General features: G+C 33.1%; 3 protein-coding genes across 6 annotated transcripts in view; all 3 read left to right on the forward strand.

Moving 5' to 3' along the window:
* The window catches only part of Shab (potassium voltage-gated channel shaker cognate b), a 103,967-nt gene extending 99,824 nt beyond the window's left edge, over window positions 1-4,143 (forward strand). For all 4 annotated transcript variants that reach the window (XM_074119185.1, XM_074119167.1, XM_074119177.1 and 1 more), the window contains one exon: window positions 1,113-4,143. The gene's annotated coding sequence lies outside the window, so the exon portion shown is untranslated. The remainder of the gene's footprint in view (window positions 1-1,112) is intronic.
* Window positions 4,144-6,629: 2,486 nt separating this feature from the next.
* LOC141449668 (juvenile hormone esterase-like) lies at window positions 6,630-14,891 on the forward strand. The gene is made up of 10 exons (XM_074119324.1): window positions 6,630-6,913; window positions 8,760-8,909; window positions 8,988-9,135; window positions 10,032-10,217; window positions 10,298-10,494; window positions 11,873-12,020; window positions 13,368-13,546; window positions 13,629-13,767; window positions 14,354-14,489; window positions 14,569-14,891. Exons 1-10 carry the CDS (start codon window positions 6,722-6,724, stop codon window positions 14,738-14,740), a joined length of 1,647 nt encoding a protein of 548 aa, XP_073975425.1. The 5' UTR covers window positions 6,630-6,721; the 3' UTR covers window positions 14,741-14,891.
* Window positions 14,892-17,423: 2,532 nt separating this feature from the next.
* LOC141449641 (venom carboxylesterase-6-like) overlaps window positions 17,424-22,309 on the forward strand; it is a 41,510-nt gene continuing 36,624 nt past the window's right edge. Inside the window, exons 1-3 of the mRNA XM_074119255.1 lie at window positions 17,424-19,291; window positions 21,212-21,361; window positions 21,508-21,655. Coding sequence (XP_073975356.1) covers window positions 19,100-19,291; window positions 21,212-21,361; window positions 21,508-21,655 — 490 coding nt within the window. The 5' untranslated portion in view covers window positions 17,424-19,099. The remainder of the gene's footprint in view (window positions 19,292-21,211; window positions 21,362-21,507; window positions 21,656-22,309) is intronic.

The following is a 22,309-nucleotide window of genomic DNA, read 5'->3' on the forward strand; positions in this document are numbered from 1 at the left end:
AACTGAGGTGTGAGCTGGTGCGTTGTCGTGATGGAAAAGGACTTTTTTGTGGGCCAATCGTGGGCGTTTTTCTTGCAGCTCGGTTTTCAAACGGTCCAATAACGATGAATAATATGCACCTGTAATAGTTTTACCATTTTCCAGATAGTCGATGAGGATTATTCCTTGCGAATCCCAAAAGACAATCGCCATAATCTTTCCGGCCGAAGGAATGGTCTTCGCCTTTTTTGGCGCAGATTCCCCCTTGGTAACCCATTGTTTAGATTGTTCTTTGGTCTCAGGAGTGTAGTGATGTATCCATGTTTCATCCACAGTGACGAAACGACGCTTAAAGTCCTGCGGATTCTTCTGGAACAGCTGCAAACCGTCCTTGCAACACTTCACACGATTTCGTTTTTGGTCAAGCGTGAGCAATCGCGGCACCCATCTTGCGGATAGCTTTGTCATGTCCAAATGTTGATGCAAAATATTATGTACCCGTTCATTTGAGATGCCCACAGCACTAGCAATCTCACGCACCTTCACTCTTCTGTCATCCATCACCATATCATGGATTTTATCAATGATTTCTGGAGTAGTAACCTCAATAGGGCGTCCAGAACGTTCAGCGTCACTTGTGCCCATATGGCCACTCCGAAAATTTTGAAACCACTTATAAACTGTTCTAATCGAAGGTGCAGAGTCACCATAATGTTTATCAAGCTTCTCTTTAGTCTCCTGAGGCGTTTTGCCTTTCATAAAGTTGTGTTTAATCAACACACGAAATTCTTTTTCGTCCATTTTTTGAAAATCACTCGACTTCCTCGATTCAAACGAATGCCAAACACAAAGAAATAGACCGATCTGGCTGAAACTTGGTGTGTGTTCTTCCAAGAGATGCTACTAACTAAACATAACCTCGATACGCGCCAGTAGTGCTATCTCTCTGACTTTGCACGGACTTTTCAAACGACCCTCGTAAAATTACACTCTTGAAGAATAAAAATTAAGGATTATCTAATATTTTCTAAATGATGATTGAGTATGGACTTAACTCGAAGACTAAATATTAAAGTAATAATAACTGTAATACTATTTAGTAATTTTTTTTTTTTTTTAAATATTGTTCACAGATACGAGTGTGTTCCCAGTGAGGTAAAATTCAAACGGTGAAAGTAAAGCCTAATGATTCTGAAACTCTATAAAAAAAAACCTATAAAGAGACTTTAAAATATTTTATGTATTAAGAAATATGAAAGTAAAAAAAAAAAAAAAAACAACAAATAAACAGAATAATAAGAAAAAAACTAAAATATAAATGCTGTACAATTAATAACTCTAAATAATATGTGTAAATTACATTTTCATTTTTCTTAAACAAATCTGCACCAAGTATATAAATAAATATGGATTCGTATAAATAATGTAATGAAACTGATATTTCCTAAATAAATAAATACAAAATATTCTCCCAAAACTAAATAAATAAAATACAATGAAAATTAAATAAAAGGCTTATAAAAAATAAAAATAAAATAATAAAAATTAATCATAATAATAAATATAAAGTATAAAAATATTTTATTACAATATTTATGGTTGCTCAAGCACTTAAAATTAACGAGAAAAATTTTTGTTTTTATTTTTTTTTGTTATTTATAATTATTTGTGTTTTATAGAAAATTGAAAATGAATTTATTTTGTTTTTAACATAATTACTATTTTGGTTACTTACTACGGTCGTTATATTAAAAATCTATCGGTTTATTTTTATCAAAAATTTTACAACATAGTGAGAAGAACATGAAAAATATATCAGCAATGTTTTTTAATCTAATCAAATAAAAAAAACACTTTTTAATTATTTACAACTCTTAATTTTTGACTAAGACCAAATTTTGTATAGCTTTGGGGTAGCGAATTTAAGGCCCGTAATAAAATTATAAAAATGGTTAAATCGGGATAAAATATTTATAATAAATTAATTGAAAATAAAAATTCTTACAGAAAAACCTTTACTGGCACACCAACTGTACTATTTAAAAATTAGAAGATTTAAGGTTTATCACTATCCCAAACTATACAACTTTAATTTTAAAGATAGAAATAAAGAAGCAAATAGCTCATAATTCTAATTGTATTCGTTTAATTTTCTTTAATTTGATAATTTAGTGTTGACGTTATTAATGTTGGCCTAAAAGATAAGAAAAAAAAGTGTAAAAGGGTGCAATTAATATGATTTTAATAAGTTTAAACAAGAAACTGTTTTTAACACAAACGTACTTTCTCTTACTGTAGCAACCACAGTTTAATTCAATGTTTAACTTTCTTTTAAAATTGGTTTTGCCTTCTTAACTAGTTGGAGTAGTGGCTTACCAAAAATTTAGTCTGGTATAACTGCTAGTGACTGGTTAAAACTGACCCACTTAATTAGGATGGTTTCCACTTTAGAATTAAACCTGTGTCCCCTGGATCCAATTCTTCCGGAATAATGTTTCCAATAAAAATGATAAAAGTGAAACCTGAAGTTATGTAGTACACATGTTTTATGCAAGTTGTTGCAGCCAGTTTCGAGTACTTGAGTTTAACAACTTGTCGCGAAGGAGCACATTAGAATAAATGTATTTTGAAATAAGAATATTCTGGCAATGCTTTTTTTTTTCTGAACCCACTTAATCACAGATTTTTGTTTGAATCTGTTGGTCACGCCATTGGTCTACTCAAGTAATACTAATCTAGTACTTAAAAGTGGAATTAAAAATATCAAGTCGTTATTTGTGATTCTCAGGATGAGAGTTATAATTATTAGAACATGGGGCAGCCTCCTCAGCGCACTGCAATCATAGATTATTGTGCAATCCCTTAAGCAAGTCTCGTAGATACAGCCTCCCTTCTTTACGAGGTCTTCGTTTCTACCTACTCAGTTCATTCCCGTTTCTTCCTGATGCAATCTGCACAAAACCTGAAGATTAATCAGCCCTACACTGAAAAAAAAATTGCGTAACATCCCCTAGTTCTAGTAGGAAACTTTTCGTCTTTATTAAAAGGTCCAGGTCGATTTATTACAAGGTCCTTCCAGCAGTGATTTTGTTGTCTTTTTTCTGATCGCCAAGAACCAGAAGACTCAAATCGCTGTCTTAAGATATAAGAGACATTATTCATTAATAATCTTAATGATTATTTCATTAAATAATTGCAACAATGATTAGCAATAGTTGCTCGAGATAAGAGAATTGATTCCAGAATTCTCTCTTCTTTTCTTCTCTTATTTTCCAGCAAAACGGACCTACCCAAATTTTCAACACTTCCTCAATTTCTTGTCGAAGTTTCTACATTATTAGAACACCCTGTGGAAATGTTTTCTCATACTGTAGCCCTATCTTGCTTTAAATGTAAGAATAAGGCCAGATTAAGTTAGCATTGGCACTCGGCTTAGCCCGGATATTGCGCAAGCTATTGCAGTTTGTCTTGACCATCGGGGCTAGTGGGCTGAACTTGTTCGTCGAATGATGAATTTTCTTCTCCAGCTCAAAGCTCCTAGGGCGCAGTTGTAAGCAAGGAATCAATCGCACCTCTTCGACCATTACTTAATTCCGAGTTAACTTCCTACATCAGTCCAAAATTAGATCTTAAACAACCCATACTACGAGTATTTCGTCTAAATGCTGCACGACTTGCTTCTTAGTAATGTCTGAGTTAAGTGAAAAACCTTTATTTCTACATCTAGTTTGCATAAAAAGCGTTTAAAGGAATTAGTAATTTTTTAAAAAATAAATTAAAACATTTAATAGAGGGGTCGAGGGATTTTTACCGTTCATTTCTTAACGACTCCCAGGGATCTAAAACACACGATTTTTCTTTCGCGATATGAATGTTCATTATATCATCTTGCTTGGTTTTAATTTTTTCTTCAAATGAGGCACCTGATATTTTAATTTCGAAAATTTGTTAGGAACGCAAAACACTTTCTCTCAAAAACAGTAAGAGTAAGTTAAATAAAACAAAACAAAATAATAACACTAGGCGCAACTCAATCTTTTACTTTTATCGTTCAAATTTTATTTTTTGCTAGTTATTAAAAAAAATTGACCCCTTCAATAAAAACTTAGAATCTAAAAAAAAAAAAAATATCGAATTGCAATACTAATAAAAAGTATATGTAAATAGTAGTTAATAATATGTTAGCAATTACTGAACATGTTGTTATTTTTCGTTAATATTCTTATGTGTAGTGTGAACAATTATATTGGTTTTTAAAGCGCAAAAATGAACAAAAATAAATCAAAATCAAAGGATAAAGGAATCATGGCAATAGAAAATTCTGTAATAAGTTCAAAGTAAAACTGGCAACATATCGATAAATATGGAAAATAATACTAATAAAACAATAAATCGAAAAAACTTTTTAAGAAATTAAAAAAAATATACAAGAACTATAATTTAAATTGTAAACTATTGTAAATAGTAATAATAAAACAATTTATTAATTTAGTATAATTAAAAATAATTACATTAGTGTAATGATTATTTTAAGTGGAATGTTATATTTAGTTGCGTATAAGTTAGAAAAAAAAAACAACCTGGGAAGAAATTTACCAAATAAAAAACAAAAATTTTATTTAATATATATTTTTTTAAATAAATGAAGTTTAAAAAAGGAATAATTTCAGAAATTAGTTGCTAAAAAAAATCTAAATAAAATCCTGGTTAAAAAAAAATCAATTAAATTTATATATAAGTATAATTGCAATTGAAAGACATCCTAGTGTTCTTTAAAAGTAAAAATGGATGGAATGAAAGAAAATAATTACTATAATAATAAAAACAATCAAAGTAATAATAATAAATACAGACAAATCAACATAATATTTAATGCTGAACTAAGAATAAAATAAAAATTACAAAAAAAGCTACTTTCAATTTTTAAATTTTATTACAGGGTTTTATAAAAGCTTTTTGAACGCAAAAACTAATTAATGATAATTTATCTTTTAAAAGAAAGTAGTATTTTTTCAATTAAAAAAAAAAAACTAATCAAGAAAAGCAAAAACAAGAAAATAATTTTGACTAGCTTTTTTTTAATTATTTACAGCCTAACAAATTTAAAAAAAAAATGAATGTCCTTTTTGAATAAAAAAAATCAATATTACTGCTTTTTCTTACGGCCATAATATTTTATAAAAATAAAATAAAAGGCACATGTGATTCTTTTTAGATTGATTATATAAATTAACAAAACGAAAAAATAATAATGAAAAAATTGTGAGAAGGGAATAAAATTGAAGATAAGCAAATATAAAATAAAGAAATAAATGAAAATTTATCTAAATGATTACATTCATTATTTTTCAAACCAAATTTACTTACTGGACTGTGATGGGCAAAATTTAACCAAGACTAATTTTTAATCCTTATGACTAATTAGACAGCCCGATTATAACGAGTGCAACGTTAGGCTCGTTTGTGAAAGCAAACTTATGTCTGGCCAATTTCCAGGGAAATGAAGTCATGTAAGCCCATTATGGAACCTCTTCGGCCTCCTCACACTGGGTACACTCCATGAAGCGGCCATAAACCTCCACTGGCTACGACATTGCACTGAAGAAAAATGGGTTGTGCAATGAACAAACATTTGCTGGGGGAAGTGTACATTTTAAAGGGGGGAAGTGGTTCGTGAGAGCCTTGCTTTAACACATGGGAAGAGATGTTCCTATCTAGAATATACCAACCTACAAGCAAGCCTAGAGAGTGAATACGTCCTTTAGATTCAATATTGAGTCACGCAATTTGAGATGACTAATATCTGATTTATATGTATTTGCAGATATCTTAAACCTTATATTGCAATAATACTGCGGGATCGTTACCCTAATCCTTCATCTCCCAAGCACATCCGTAAGTACTCATGCTGAGAAGCCAACATTTCTGAAAGTTGCTTCTAAACTACAAAAAACACTTGATAAAACAGTTTCAGGACCAATAAAGGTAAGAGAGGCATAGTTTGATGTTAACATTAAAAAAAAAAAAAATTATAATCGTTAATAAGTATAAGCAAGCTCTGAAGATAACCACTTAAGCTTGGCAAAAAATAAGTAAAAAGTTATGGCTGAAATTGACAATAGTTTTTCTTAATTTTGAATTTATGAATGGCATAATAAATACTCTATGCATGCCCAAATTGTGCTTTGAGGACAAACTGATTCGTCGTTTTCAACTATATATACTTTTTCATAAAATATATTACGCTAAACTGTCCCAACTTAGAATCATTACTAAATTCCTATCTTCTTATCAAATAATTTTAAAATCCTTACCTTTCACTTCCAATTTTTTAATATCAAGGTGGGAATCATTTTCAACTGATCAGGCAACACCTGGCCTATGTGAAGCGGCTCTGGGGTGAGCTTTTTAAGAACTGAAATTAACGATGTGGAGACCAAATTCATGCTAATCTCGAGAGCCCAGTTGTGAGAAGGGCAAATTGAGAGATCCACAGCAGAAAATGTACTATCCATTTCATAACAATAGTTTGAAAGAAAACTGTTTCCCCACTATTCATTTTATTGTAAAGACTAAGCAAAAAAAAAATACCTCTGATAAGCTTATGTTATACTCGTAAATGACTCTCATTTGACTTATTTCTGTCTTTCCTAATTTATAATATACAAGGGACGTGAATATTAACTAGTTCTCAAGTTACAAAGTTGTTGGTCTCAACATTTTATTTATAGTTGGGCTAGAAATGGATCAATTTCAAATAATTGTTAAGTTATTATTAGTACCGATAATTTTTACGAAGTGCAATCATTTAATAGTGAACACAACACAAGGATTGTTACGGGGACGAGAATTTAAGTCTAGAAATGGTCGCACAGTTGCAGCGTTCTCTGGTATTCAATTCGCTAAACCACCTCTTGGCCGTCTTAGATTTCAGGTGATTTGTGATCTATATATTTTAATTTCTCGAAAGGTAAGATATATTTTGTGAATCCAGTAGGTGTTAGCAAAGTGACTGCAAATTACCAAAAGAAAAAAAAATAGTTCTGAATTCCTATTTCAAATTACCTCATTACAAAGCCCCAATACAGAAATTTCTTTATCAATAACGTATAGATAATACTAATCTTAAAATGAAATATCTTTTCAACACACATATATAACTTACAATTAAAATATTTGTACCCTCCATTTTTCTTCCACCTAATGAAAGTTTTACCTAGAAACATATGAGCTACTTGTGGGAATTTCAGTTCGAAGGGGCGAGCTCCGGGCTGTAAGTAGGGTAAGGAAAAAATGATCTCCAGCTGATCAACTTTTAAGGTAATTTGATGCGAAGTGTGTGGGACTTGCATTATCATGCTACAGAAGAATATGTTTTTCAGATCACTAAACAATGTTACTTTTCGGCCATCGTCACGGATGATGACATAGATCGTATGAGTTAAAATGAGTTAATTTATCCATCAGGAACTATTACGAAAAGCTCTTTGATTTCATCAAAGTTACACCACACCGCAAACCTTCTTTCGGGACAGAAGAAAAGGAGATAGACCAGGCACTGTTTGCCCAAAGTTAATTGGTTACGACCGAATGACAGTTCAAGAAAGGTTGATGTTTTTGGCAAACATCGAATAATTATTGGAAGAAACAACGATTCTTTCATTATTTTATACTTTGGACTGATAAAAGTAAATTTACTAATAAATTTAAATTTTTCTGCATCTTGCCGGAGGAAAATCCGGTAAAGTACGTCGTCAAACGATTTAATCAGTTAATGTGTGGTGCTGTTTGGTTGGAGATATTCTTGTAGGTACCTAATGTGCAATATGACGGGAGATTTGTTCTTGAATTTTCTGTCCACGAACAGAAAAAACGAAGGCGAACAAATTGTCTGGGTTATTGGAAAATGAGCCTTTCCAAAAAAGTCGACAGCTATAGTTCCAATTAGATGGCTGCCTCGTAGATAGCCACGTTGTTACAATAATCCTGAATCGAACATTCCGTGATAGATGGAACGAAAATCGAGGACCACCTTTGGCCAGTACGTACTCCCAACTTGTCTGCGGTAAATAACTTTTTGTTGGGGTACCTGAAAAATCATGTCTACAGTGAAAGATTGCTAAAGTTTGTTCACGAGCTAAAGGAGCGCATACTCGAAGCTTACCAAAGCCTAAATCCGATATCTATTGATGGTACCACTAACCATGAGTGGGACCAGTCGCCAAATTGTGCTGGCTGTGGTGAGTCCGATGAAACTGTGAGGCACTTTGTTGAGGTGTGCCCAGTTTATTCTAAAACTAGATTCCTCGTCTTCGGAAGGTCAAATGTTTCCCTACCGGAGATTGTAGCATCTGGTAATCTTAATGAACTTTCTAGGTTTATTCAGTGCACTGGGCGATTGAGTCGTCAAGCTCCCTAGTGTCCTGCTGCTACTTTGTTAGGTTATTATATTAGCATCTGGTAATTTTTAGCCGGATTTGTTTTTAAACCCCGGTATCTCTGATGAGATGAGGGGTGGGCGGGGAACAATGGGCATCAGGATTGCCTGCGTTCCTTACCCTTTTTTGGTGGAACCGCCCGTCTTGTACAATCTAATCAATCTAACCATGAGTGGGTAGTTAGAGCAACTTATTATGCGTTAAATGTAGGGGCAAATTTTGAACATTGCCTTTAAAAGCAGAACTTTCAACATTGATGAGTATGAGAGAGAGAGAGAGAGAGAGAGAGAGAGAGAGGGAGGGAGATCGAGGATCTGATACCGCTCAACTAACATCTTCCAGGATCCACAACCTCCTGAAGTATGGTCTGGTATAAAAGATGCCTACAAATTTGGCGATGCTTGTGTACAGATACCTTCAGCTTTTCGTCCAGTTAACATTACCCGATTTGGCAGCGAGGATTGTCTCTATCTGTCGGTCTACACTCCAAACGTATGTATTTCTTTATAATCAAATATTTTTGTCATAAATCGTAAATAACTATAAAAAATATGTTTGAAAATTTTCCAGACACAACCATCAAAGTTATTTCCAGTGTTCGTGTATCTATATGGCGGCGACTTCGCTTATGGATCTGGTGAAATTGATAAATCACCAGAGTATTTCATGGATTATGATATTGTTATGGTTATGCCAAATTATAGAGTCGGCCCGCTAGGTATGTATTACTAAATGCTGGTTTAGCACACTCGCACATCTTTATCTTAGTGAATAAGATTTTATTGCTTTTAAAATTTTGCATTTCACAGCAGGCGTTTAACCTGAAAATAATCTAAAAATAAATACAGTCGAAATTATACACTGATACATAACACACGTAATTAATTCAATTAATCTTTTCGACCTGCGTTCTCACTCAACCTCACAATTATTTAAAAAGGAACCCGCTCAATTGAGTTCGATTCTATTGACAAATAAATTATTTTCTCGTCTTTAATATCATCAAACTTTATTTTTTCAGCAATAATATTTCTCTTAGATTTTGGCTAGACTGGAAATTTTATACCATTAATAACCTTAACAGTTACTGCAAAAATAAATATATACATACATATAAGTATGTGTAGAAGTCTTTTTTTACAGAATAAAGTGAAGATGTGGTCCTTGGTGCACCTAGCTAAACGAAAACTGAATGGTCCAACGGTGTCAAGGTTTTCTTTCAATATTAGATGATAAAATGTATTTAAAACTTCAGTTGAGAGATAGATTTGTGATGCGCGCAATCCCTATTTATTGATCTTTAATGTATCCCTAATTTTTTATGTTTGTGGCACTAACAGTAAATGTACTACGATCTGAAAGATCAGTTATGACTCCCTTATATGACTAGCTAATTCATAGAATTTAGTTATCGACTTCACAATAGCAATCATAACTTGCTAAACTCAAATAGTTGCAAGATGCAGCAACCTCTACTCTTCTTTGCTGTGTATATAACCTCTCCTTCTTGAGTCCTCACGTTCATTGTTTAGAATTGGGGACCTTTAGTTTGCAGCTTATTCACAAGTTTATTATTTATACTAAACAATTCATTTACTTCATGTTTGCTTACAGGATTCCTAAGCTTACAAGATGATGTTATTGCTGGCAATATGGGTTTGAAAGATCAAGTTATGGCACTTGTCTGGGTTCGTAACAATATTGCAAATTTCGGTGGTGACCCAGGACAGGTGACCCTGATTGGCGAGAGTGCCGGAGGTGTCAGTGTACATTATCACATGTACTCACCGATGAGTCGAGGTAAGAATGGTTTTGTCAACATTCAATTTAAAAACATTTATTCCACTGATTTGATTAAATAATTTAACTTTTTAATCCAGGTCTATTTCACAAAGCAATCAGTCAGTCGGGTGTAGCATTTGCTTCCTGGGCTAACCCTCCTTCACAAATCGCTCGGAGTAGAGCGATAAATTTTGCTCAATTACTTAACTGTTCTGTAGAATCTAGTGAGGTGATCCTGAACTGTTTAAGGACTAAAGATGCTTTTGAGATCTCGGAGTTGTATATAAATTTAACAGTAAGTCAAAGTTATGTTATTTTAACAATATTAATGTGCCTGCTAATTTTTTTTCTCTTCTTATCGTCAGGGTTGCATATTTTGCCGGTCTTTGCAAGTATTGGTAAACGGCGTAATATCAAAATCTTGCCTAAGGCTAAATCAGTGCTGGTCATGTGCAGTTGACCTCTACAGAGATTTCTCTGCTTTTTTTTTCTTTTCTTTTTGGCGCATCGACTGCGATGGTCATTAGCGCTCTTCTTTGCTGTTGTATACGAAATAAAGTTTTGCATATTTACTTACATCAATTACCAAGTAATCATATTAATTTTTCATTTAAAATTTCCGTAAACGTTTCTAATTTTTGTGAGTCTTGCTTTCAAATATCGTTCAGGGCCTTGCATAATGTAAAGCCAGCCTGAGTTCAGCAATCACCGGCGTGGTCCATTCTTTTACTAAACTTCTTTAACTTGCGAAGGAATTGGGACAGTATATCAGCTTATTATGTTCTACTAATTTATTAATTATTCTTTTCTTTTGCGTTCTACCAACAATAACTTTGTTGACCATAATCTTCAAGAGTTGTAGAAATGTGAGAGCAACAGACCAAAACAATTTCATTTGCATAGGCTTGAGCTGGGTAGCTGCTGCCTTCTTCTCTAGTGTCCATCAAGATTATGCACTCTTTTCCACACTTTCTATCGGTTTATAAATAATCCATCTCCTTCAACACAGTCAATATTACTGATGATTTCCGGACTTATTTCTACTTCACTTCCTCAAGCATGCAACATGCCAAGTTGAGAAATTCAAAAAGGCCCGAATCGTATCAAATTTTGGACTGGTTACAGAATGCTTTAAATTAAATGCCCTTCAAACTAAGGCCATACTAGTCGGTTCCAAACTCACGGACAAATCGCTCTCTTACTACTAACTCTTCTTCTTGCTCATCTTTTGATCCAGTTTTATCGTTCCGTCAATAATCTTGCTATCAACTTCTTTGCTGGAAGAACTACTTTGCTAAAAAAAAGTCTCCAAATGGTCCTATAAAACTTTAAAAACCTTGACTCAACTCCATCACTTCTTCTCCTTTTTACAACTCTGAGTACCAAAAAGTACGGTTTATAAATTGGCCTGTATTTGTAAACTAAAGGAGTAAAGTAATGCCTATTTTTTCCGGTAAGCTTTCTGTCCAACAACACAATTAGGTATCGTGGCTGGAGTAGCCAACATATTTTACTATAAAGTTCTCACATTAAACTTCATTAAAATCCAAGACCTAGACCGGGAATCAACTTTACCTTGAGCATGTAATATTGAAGTCAACTATGTTTGTAGGAATAATTCTAAATTTGAAAAAATTAATTGAGTAAATTTTACAGTTTATGTCTATTTTCAGAAACAAATAGTTGATCACCTCATGGTACCAATTGTAGATACAAATTCAAGCAATCCATTTTTACCTATCAATCCACTCGAAACAGAACCTCTGCCGATTCCGTGGATTGTAGGGACAGTGACTTTCGAAGGTTTTCCTAAATCTGCAGGTAAGTACCTAATTATTATTAAGCTGGAAGGAACTGTTTACGAGATTTTCTGAATGAAATAATAAATTAATACTAGTTGACTGTCTTGTAACAAATTTACTGTTAATCAAGAATTTGCCGATCAATATTTTTCTCTTTAATGTTTTACCCTTTTCTTTCAGAACCATTACATGTTGAAGCCAATTCGGAAGGTTTTTTTTCACGAGTTGAAGTTAGGGCAAAGTGCGGCTAAGACAACTTTGAAGATTAATGCTTTCGGGCCTCTAATGAAAGAAGTTAATTATTTTAACCATGGTTCCAGAAATTTCGAAATGGAGATTTTGTCCTCTATAATTTTGATCATGTACCGTCGACCAACATGAAGCTCACCCATCTCAAATGGTTCGGGAGATCGTGGGGAAAATGGTAGTTGATCACACTATTGTGTCATCCCCTCGGAACACTGAGAAAGCCCATGTTAACTGAGAAAGGCTATTTACTCCAAAGGGACGCCAAGTATCTTGCATTTTCGGCCCAACCACCTTTGTGCTAACCATTCTTTAGCATGGATCTCATGAGGCTATGGTTTGAGCTAGAAAAGAGTTGGGAAAAGAGAAAAACAGTAGTGTGAAATAGCGTGCTTTCTAGCGTTATATTCTTTCTTCTTCCTCTTCCTTACATGTTTGACGATAACTACCTTAGCGCAAGATGGAAGCGTGTGAGCTTGAGAATTATCCCAATTCTTGTTGTGGGACAAGTTCACATACCTTCTGTTTTGGCCAACTTCTAGGAACAGTTGTCCGAAGAGATAGAGATCGGATTTTGTTCTCTAGTTTAAGTTATTTGTGCCTATTCTATATTTGATTTTGGCAGATCTTAGACTTTGTTTGACATTTACAATTATTTGAATTTGTTAGTGTCCATAATCTTAGATTTGTTGATTGTACGCTTACTGTTTCTGTAATCTTGTCAATCTTAGATGTTTCATTTTTTTTCTTCAAATGCGGCAAAGTCTGTGCAACAGCGAATATATTGTTTCAGACTTTGTATGATTTTTTTTCAAAAGTTGTTGGCTGCTTACGCCAGGCTTTTATATAAGCTTCAAACGTATATCATTTTTTGTTCAATCTGGTCTGATGGTTAGCGACCTGCTCAGTCACCTGCTGATTCCATGTTTCCATTGGTTGCTTTAATTTAAGTTGTGTGAACTTGTTGGTAGGAATTTTTTATTATTATTATTAATTACACATAAATTAGAAATCTAAAGAATATTGGTCTCTTATTGAATTAATACTTGTTTTTATTGAGAGAAAATCACATTTAGTAAGTCTCTCATCACATTTTTTAAAATTGTTTTATAAATTTCAGATTACATTCGCAATGAAAGTAAATTTAACGATCTTGATCAGAATTTCTATGAAGAATTACCGAAGATTTTGTTCTACGAGAATACTGCGTTGCATCCTCGAGAAATTACCCAGAAACTTCGAGAATTCTATTTTGATGGTAAACAAATAACAAAAGACGTATTAAAAAATTTAACTGATGTATGTACAAAGTTTTTTTTATATTGCCTGTTTAGCCACTCATTTAACCTGATGATACATTAATTTGTAATTTTTTATCCAGATGTTTAGCGATAATCGTGTTTTATCGCCATCAATTCAAGCACTAAAACAGCAAAAAGGGCCGCAGTATCTATATTATTTCAATTATATCGGCAAAGTTAATTTCCAAAAGGTGTTAACCGGAAAAATGGTTCTAAAAGGTAGGGAAAACAAAGAACATTTAGATTTCGAATTATGATATTGATGATAATGATATTGATTACTGATGACTCACTCTGTTCACTGTCAATAAAATTCTTTTCTGAAAGCAGGCTTCAAACTCAATACAATTCTATTCTACTTCTACCTCATGTGTTTCACGGTCGTTATTTTCTTCGAAAATTTATGGCGATTGACTCGCAACAATATCCATACTCCCATTTGCTGCCCATCAGCTGCCCTTCTAATCCGGCCATATTTGTATTTACTAATTCGAACATATTTTCTATATTCCTGGCTACAAAGGCAGGAATCTCAACTGTTATGAGAGAATCATTTAATAAGAACTGGTTCTTCTGAAAGATCAGACAGCCCCAACTTAGCAATCCCAAACTAGTCTTGAAATTGTTATAGAGCTCTGGGTTAGAAAATCCGATGTTGCCTCCGAAGTTTATTAATCTCCACCTTAAAATAAGGTAACTCTGAGACCAAGATAGTCGGATTCTTCTGATTAATATAATGCTTAGAAATTTCCAAATTTTCTGTGTACTTAGAAGTGTAATTCAACTTTTAATTTTCAATTTATAGGTGCCGCACATCTTGATGACACAATCTACATCTGGAAAATTAACAATCCGCTGAAAATAGCAGCTCCTGCAACCTGTTCAGATTTGAATCTGTCGCATTTACTAGTAAAACTGTTTGTCAACTTTGCTTATTTTGGGTAAATTGTTTGAATATTGAAACATATTTTATGTGCTTTCTTTTGTTTACTATAATTAATAGTTCATTTGTTTACACAGAAATCCTACTCCTCAAGGATCTGAATTTACCTGGCCAAGATGGGATAATCAGGAGCAAAACTTTGTAAGTTTTGACAACCGTGGTGTGAAGCTGTGCAGCAAGTTTATTCCTGAACGAATGAAACTTTGGGATGGACTTCGTACCAGAGATAAAGTGGACAAAACTTTCTAGCAGTTTTAGTTTAAGAATAAAAAAAAGAAGGCTTTTATTTATTTATCTCCGTTAGCCTGCACAACTGAAATGTTTCTAATGCAATCACGAAAATTAAAGTAAACGTAAAATGTAAAAGAACAAATATTAATAATGAGTAGAAAAATATCCTAAATATTACCAACCTGTAAACTCTGACTTACTGGTATTTCCGTTTGCAGAAACCCTTAACTGGCAAGATAATTTACCTTAATAAGTATCCAAACTATTCATTCAGTGAATGAAGTTCATCGCCACACGAAAAGCTTCGCTTTGCGAAAAACTTCTTCGCTGAATGTTCAGTTAATTTTTTTTTAAGGAAGGAAGTAAAAATAATTTTGTACTAAACATATCCACCACTCGAATTTATGAAATATCGATTGCTGTCGGAAGAAAGGCCTCATGATTGACTCTCTGAAGACTTCATCAATCCACATGATATTTCAAGCATATGACAATGCATAATCTAGTTGTTGCTTTTATTTAGGCTAGTCTGTAAAAAATCTTCGTTCTGAAATAATGGGTCTGCTTTCAAAAGTCTATGAAGAAGTACACGCTGATCTAAACAAGAAGAAGAAGAAGGATGAGAAGGACCAGTCTTAAAACTCATGAAGCTAGAGAGCAAGATATACATACTTTGATGACATTTGCATAAGCCTATCGTGGCCACATGAAATATAGATCTAAAGTTTAGTTTCTATTAAGACCGTAGCTGCATACAAGTATAAAGACGACACATTGATAGCCACAATTAACAAAGACAGTAGTAGATGTAGCTCTCAGTCTATAGAAATTATTTTAAACGTTTTCTATTTTGGTAGTAATGGCTGAAAACACAGGCAAAAATTTCTCTTATCTTAGATTTAAAAATGAATACCTCCTACCCATGAAAGTTAACATCAGAACATTCCTTAGAAACAGAAGGATCTATGAGTGTTCTATCTCGCCGTAATACTTAATACACAACTAACCTAGTTTACTACACTAAACTACGATAAGTATAGACTCGACAGAAACTATTATGCCCATCTAACAACATACACATTTCTCTTAAACATTCCTGCCCTGCCCCACAAGACACTTCTCATAACTCTCCTGATGAACGCCTACCTATTCTGGATAAGATCTAGCTACTCACTGCCGGAACGAAGTATCTCGAATAACTGCAAACGTCCCAGGGTTTATATGGAGCTTATAAATGCACCAAGAACACTCTACATTTTAGAAATTCATACTCCATAACCAAACTGACAGGCGCCTTCTACTTCACCCTTTACTTTTAGACCGACTACCAAATTGGTTGGCCAGACATTTATACAACCCTAAAATCCTGTTTTTATTTCTTGGGATCTTTATCAGTGATAAGTCTTATTAGTCCTTTATGTAGGGAAACACTCCTAGATAAAACCTGAGCCTGTCATCTCCCCTTTGAACATATCGTCCCCCTTTTATCTCACTATAGTAACCTATGCTCTTAACTGAAATTCAGCCTGCTTATTAGTGATTATGCATCTCTTTATTTCTCTTTTAGAGCAAAGTCATGGTTGACGTTTGCCTAAATTGGAATTGTGTAGTGCCGTGTTTAATTTTTTACCCAAATAACGTATTAAACATTAAATTCCGCCTTCAAATTTTATATGCAGTTCTTTCTATATTTCTACAAAAAGTAATGTGTATTACTCTTTTCTAAAATCCCTGTATCAATTATGCTGTGAAAACTTTGAAGCATTTTATTTTAAACATTTTCATTAGAATTGATTTTATGGTAGGATTTGTTTTGGGACATCACACTTCCCCGAAAGTCCTTTTATTTTAGTGGAACGAATTAATATTTAGTAAAATTAGAAGTATTAAAAAAAAATTTTCTCGAGAGAAACAAAAAAATTGTATTTTCGGTGAATCCTCAAATTTCTAAAATTTGATTCTTATTCCGATCATTCTCTTAACAGTAAGGTGTTGTGTAAATAAACAATTAAAATTAAATAAGCTATCTTTAAAAAAACTTAAAACCTGTAGATAAGTATATTTAATACAAAATGGTTTCTACGTTAATTAGAACTATTTATTATCAATATCAACACACTATTTTCACCATAATTAATGCAATAATTTCATTTCTAATCATTTATATAATCAAAATTATCGGATAAAATAATGGGTACTATGTGATATCATTATACATCAAATGATGTATCAAATAGAGTCGTTAGTGACATATTTTCTGTATTTGGAAAAATGGTAAACACTCGCTATTGAAGCGGCTTGAAAGCCATTAAAATATATTATAAGGACAACAAAATTCACAATATAATTTAATAATATCCTTCAGCACACTATCAACCATCTTAACAATCGGACCTTGGCTGAAATGGGTCTACTAATTGCAATCTACTCCTTAGTTATTAATAGGATTGTGAATGCACTAAAACATTTTCCACTAAATAAATTGAAGGAAAAACTTGTTAAAACATTTGTAGTGTAACTGTTAGTTCAGGATATTCTTGTAAAGCATAGTCCTTGTTTTCTAGTCTTTAAAGTAGATTCCAAGAGGGATTTTTTTTTTTTTTTTTTGACAATTGATGGACTTTTGTGAGAAGTAAAAGGCGCCGCGATAGTCAAGTGGCTAGAGGCGAGGCCCGCAAATTTAAGAATATTGTGGTACTGGGTTCGATTTCTGGCCTAGGCCTTGGATTTTAATAAATGTTTAAAAAGAAAATTTATTAGAAAAAACTGTGTAGCTAGCCGCCTCCGTCCACGACACCTTATTTGGTGGTTGGAAAGCCTACCAGAAAAAGTAAACATTTCTTAAAATGAGGAAAGGAGCAAACAATTAAATTCGTCATTTAACAGAATTGCATTTCATTTTGTAGACCGGTTTAATGGCATACTGAAATGATCTGATCACGTATTCAAAAAGATACTTCAATGCCCTGCCGGCCTCTGAACAACGTTGTCTGCAGCTAGCAAAACCGGTCAGTGAGTAGGAAGATACTCTTAAGGAAAAATTGAAGGGTAGGCGGTAACCGAAGCTGGGATCTCTGAGTACTTGTCCAGTGCACTATCTCCCAGCAAGCCCCTTTTCTCTGCAGTGCTGTATTGCGAGCCACACTGCCAACTTATGCTGCCTTCAAGGGTATTTATCTTTGTACTTTCCCTTACTCTATTTGTATTGCAATCGTTATACTTATAATAGTATTGCAGTCGTGCAAATATTTAATTTTGAATTTTCACTAGAAATGTCTGTGGTTTCGTGAGTCCGAAAAAAAAATGGTCTTCATAAATTTGTTAGCGATAAATGTGAATGTATCCGCCAAAACTCAAAGATGAAAAATTAAAAGTTGGAATTTTATTTTTGCTTTAGTGACGCCAGAATAAGGTATTATGTTTTGTGTTAACCTAACTATCGAATAGTATATCGATTGCTCAACATTTTCTTGTAAACAGCTGCAGCAATTTTTCCTTAAACGTGTACCAATTGTGTAGACTCTTATCTCTAATTAATTCCTCTTGTTAAAAGGTTCCTCCAGGAAAGTTCAATTAATAGCAATTTGGTAAAGATGGGTAGTTTAGTGACTCTCTAAAGTGCCAGTTTACTTTAATTTATGATGCTGTCCTTGTGTACAGTTAGTTAAAGGGATAGTTAAGTATGTTGTTAAAATGTACTTATTAAAGGAAAATTTCTTACCAGAAGTATATCTTTACTTAATAGATTGTTCATTTTTTTGATACTGACTCCAAGGCTTTGTTGAGAAGTTCTTGTACACATTCTTGTAAAGATTCAGGACTATTTATTATTATTATTATTATGTTCCAAGAATGATATTTCAGTTAAATGTACGAATAAAAACTGTATAATATTTGTAAGGATTAAATATGAGCCAAATGTTCCTAGTAAAAAGAAAATTTTGAAGTCAGAACTTTGAGTGTAGTAGTAAATAAGAGTAACAACATCACATTTTTTCAGATTCAATTGCCTCGTAAACCAACGTGCTAAAAGAATGTACGTTTGTATTTAATTTAGTCTAGGAGATTCAGCCGTAGATTGAAGAGTGGCCACAAATTGGAACGAAACCTCCAACCAGTTTACTGAATTGAGGTTCAACTACTCATAGCTTGATAGTTTTAGGTTTGACCCCTTATAAATTCTGAACGTAAAAAAAGTTCGTTCTCGTAGACAATTATTTTTTAAATAAAAGTTACCATATAAAAACCGATAATGAAAGATAAACGTGCAATTATAATACAAAATTCTCCCACTCTAAAGAAAAACTTAAATAAAAAGCGAAAAACAAGTCATTCACAATTCAGTGATTGAATGTGTAATAATCAACACATTCAGAAATGATTCAACTACAAGTAATTACGAAGTTGCTACTGTTGAAAATCGTTTTCGTAGAATGTAGTGAATTAATTGTAAACACAACGCAAGGACAGCTGCGAGGTAGAGAGTTTAAATCAAGAAATGGACGCAAAGTTGCAGCGTTCTCCGGTATTCCATTTGCTAAACCACCACTTGGCCAACTTAGATTTCAGGTAAGATTATAAATCTAGAACTAGAATATTCTCAAACCATTTGACATTTTGATTTTTGTACGGATGAAAGGTAAGGAGATACAGATAGCAACCCCTTTATTATTCAGTTAATATTCCTCTACTCTTATCTTCCATCTTCAAAGAGGAACCATTACGAGTTTGTCAAAATTTTTGATGTTTAGTTTTCACCGAAATACTCGTTTCGAGGTGAACTCTGTTAAACGGGAAGCCCTTATTGCTTTTGTAAGAGACAGACATGCATTAGCATAAAAATATAAAATAAATGTAATATAATTGTAACAAACAGTTAAAACAAGACAGCAGATTTATCTGCCGGTATGTGGTCACGGCGAGTATTGTACTCACCGTCAGTCGAGTTGGAAGTGGAAGTACGATAACGTCCAAATTTTACAAATAATAAACTTTTGGGCAGAGAATTTGTAAGAGAGATAGATGGAATTTGGCTGTGGATAGTGGCAGACCAAATTTAATTTATTTTGGGTTATCTCTCTGGATCCTGGCAGGTTGGGTGTGCACGGGAAGAGGCTCCCTGGATACGGCGCAGTATTTTTGGATGATAAAATTCACATTAAATTGATTATGTTTCATATAATTGATCAATTATGGATTTCTAGAAGAGGGTTGTAAATCCATTCCTATAGAAATTAATTTTTCACCAGAAACATTTCACCAATGATTCACAAAAAATAGTTCTAAAACAACCCAATTAAAATTAGTGAAACTGTAGGTAGATAAATTTGCATTATTTACTTAAATCATTTCATAAGAACATACAATATTTATCACCTACTTCAATGCCGACTGCCAGAAGTTTGGGTTTTAATTAAGAAAAAAATAGAACAAAGAAAACTGAAAAATTGGACTTGGTGAAACACTTGAAAAAGAAAAAAAAAACTTTTTCAAAGTAGATATATTTTTAACATTAATGTTAACTTTAGTAATAAACTCGTGAAACATGAGAAAAAGAACATAAATTAATAAATTAGAAACTTATTTATATAAATAAAAAACTACACGATAAATACAATAAAAGAACAATACGATGTTCCATTTCTTAATCAAGAACTTTCTATAACTGCCTCTCATTGTTATGGTATAATTTATCTATAATTGCCCACAATTTCTGTTTCTTTACTTTAAAACAACCATCGTTCTCTTTCTACTCCCACCACGTTTCTGGTAATGATGTTGTTTCCCTTTAGCTCCAGTGATGATAACATTTCTTCAACATATTGATCATGAGTCTCAGTAAAGCAAGAGGCTTTACAACTATCAATACAATATCGCGCATATCAGTATCTTTATTTTTGGTCTTTCCAATTTCTCACCTCCGCCACATCTTCGCAGAAATCATTTATGAAGCCATCTCATTAAAACTCTCACTTTTCCAGCTATCACTTCTCTATCCCACACAAATTTACCTCAACGTCTTAACTTTCTCTTGTATTTCTTTATCTAACAATTGGTCTAAAGATACGCTGTTATCCGGAATTAATTAAAATTCATCAGACTAACTTCCCCAGTTCCCCAAAATGAACGGAGCCAATATCTTCACATAAATTTAAGATTTTTACCTTATGCATTTATGTTAACATATTTATAGTTCTTTTGAAAATCTCGAAATCTATTTGATCAGGGTTGTTGCTAAAAATTACTGTTATAAAGGAGTAATTGCCCTATATTATAATGAAAATTTGGGAATTTTAACTTTTATTGACAGAGAGAGAAAAAAATTGTCAAAGTTGGGTTTTTTTAACGCAACGCTACGTCTTTTCGTGCACATTTTGACGAGTAACCCTTAAACAACTGGACAGTTTTAATATTTCAAAAAGTGAACGAAGAAGTACAGTGATCGGCTCATAAGTTGAACGCTGGGCGCTAATAATTTAATTTTTTCAGGACCCTCAACCACCAGAATCATGGGCTGGCGTAAGGGATGCTTACAACTTTGGTAGTATTTGTGTACAGATACCATTCGTCTATCCTCCAGTAGAGACTACCAAACTGGGCAATGAAGATTGTCTATATCTTTCCGTGTACTCTCCAGCGGTAAGTATTTGGTTCGATAAAATTAATAAATATCCAGAATATTTTATGGATCAAGAAGATACTATAAAGTTAAGTTGACTTCTATCCTAAGCCATTTCTCGGAAAACAAAAAAGTAACCAGCCTTTGTTTTTTTCTTTTTTTACAGTTGAAACCATCAAAACTACTACCAGTAATTTTTTACATCCCTGGTGGTGGATTTAATTTTGGTTCTGGTGAAATTGATAAAACACCAGAATATTTCATGGATTATGATGTTGTTGTCGTTATGCACAATTATAGGCTTGGTCCTTTTGGTATTACTTTTTTTAACTACTATAAGTAACTTGATTATCAATGATTATATTATTACTCGACCAAACAAAATTTCTTATTTGTGCCCTGCAATCTCTGATTGTTCGCTTTTTATCTCCTTCTACGTGCAGGTACCTTACCTTTCAGAGCTAGTTTCTTAATGTGTTCTCCAATCTATAAACCCTTAAGCAAATCCAAGAACATTCACAGCTTCTTTTTTGCACTTACTCTTCCATCGTAACAACCCAGTCAGTTATCTGTCTCATTCTTGTTACGGGTCATTCCATGTCAAATCAACACAAAAAAAAAGACCATTTTTGACCTCACCATCTCGGATTTTCTTGAAATTTGACACATGTGTACTATTGGTATAGACTTGGAAAAATATGAAATTTTAATGTGATATGTCAACTGGTTTATGAGTTACAGGGCTGTAAAGTTGCCAAAAATGGGCTGAAAAACAGGGAACCCCGTGTTTTTGAACTACTGTAGAAGCTTTCCTAATTGAGCTACAGACTTGGGATTGTCATTTTATAGCATATATAATGCCCTTTCCTGTGATATGCGACACCATATGGGTTAGGATAAATAAAGTTTGTTAATTTTTTTTTTATTATCCTTTTAATGAAATTTACACCTGTACCTACAGGTACAAT

Source organism: Rhodnius prolixus, unplaced genomic scaffold, assembly GCF_049639745.1.
Source record: "Rhodnius prolixus isolate KJV_2025 unplaced genomic scaffold, Rpr scaffold_1, whole genome shotgun sequence".
Taxonomy (NCBI): Eukaryota; Metazoa; Arthropoda; class Insecta; order Hemiptera; family Reduviidae; genus Rhodnius; species Rhodnius prolixus.

Coding starts and splice junctions, on each gene's coding strand:
- LOC141449668 (XM_074119324.1), top strand. CDS start 6,722: ATGGATCAATTTCAAATAATTGTTAAGTTATTATTAGTACCGATAATT. Junction 13,547..13,628: donor TATTAAAAAATTTAACTGAT/GTATGTACAAAG, acceptor TTTTTTATCCAG/ATGTTTAGCGATAATCGTGT. Junction 13,768..14,353: donor CGGAAAAATGGTTCTAAAAG/GTAGGGAAAACA, acceptor TTCAATTTATAG/GTGCCGCACATCTTGATGAC.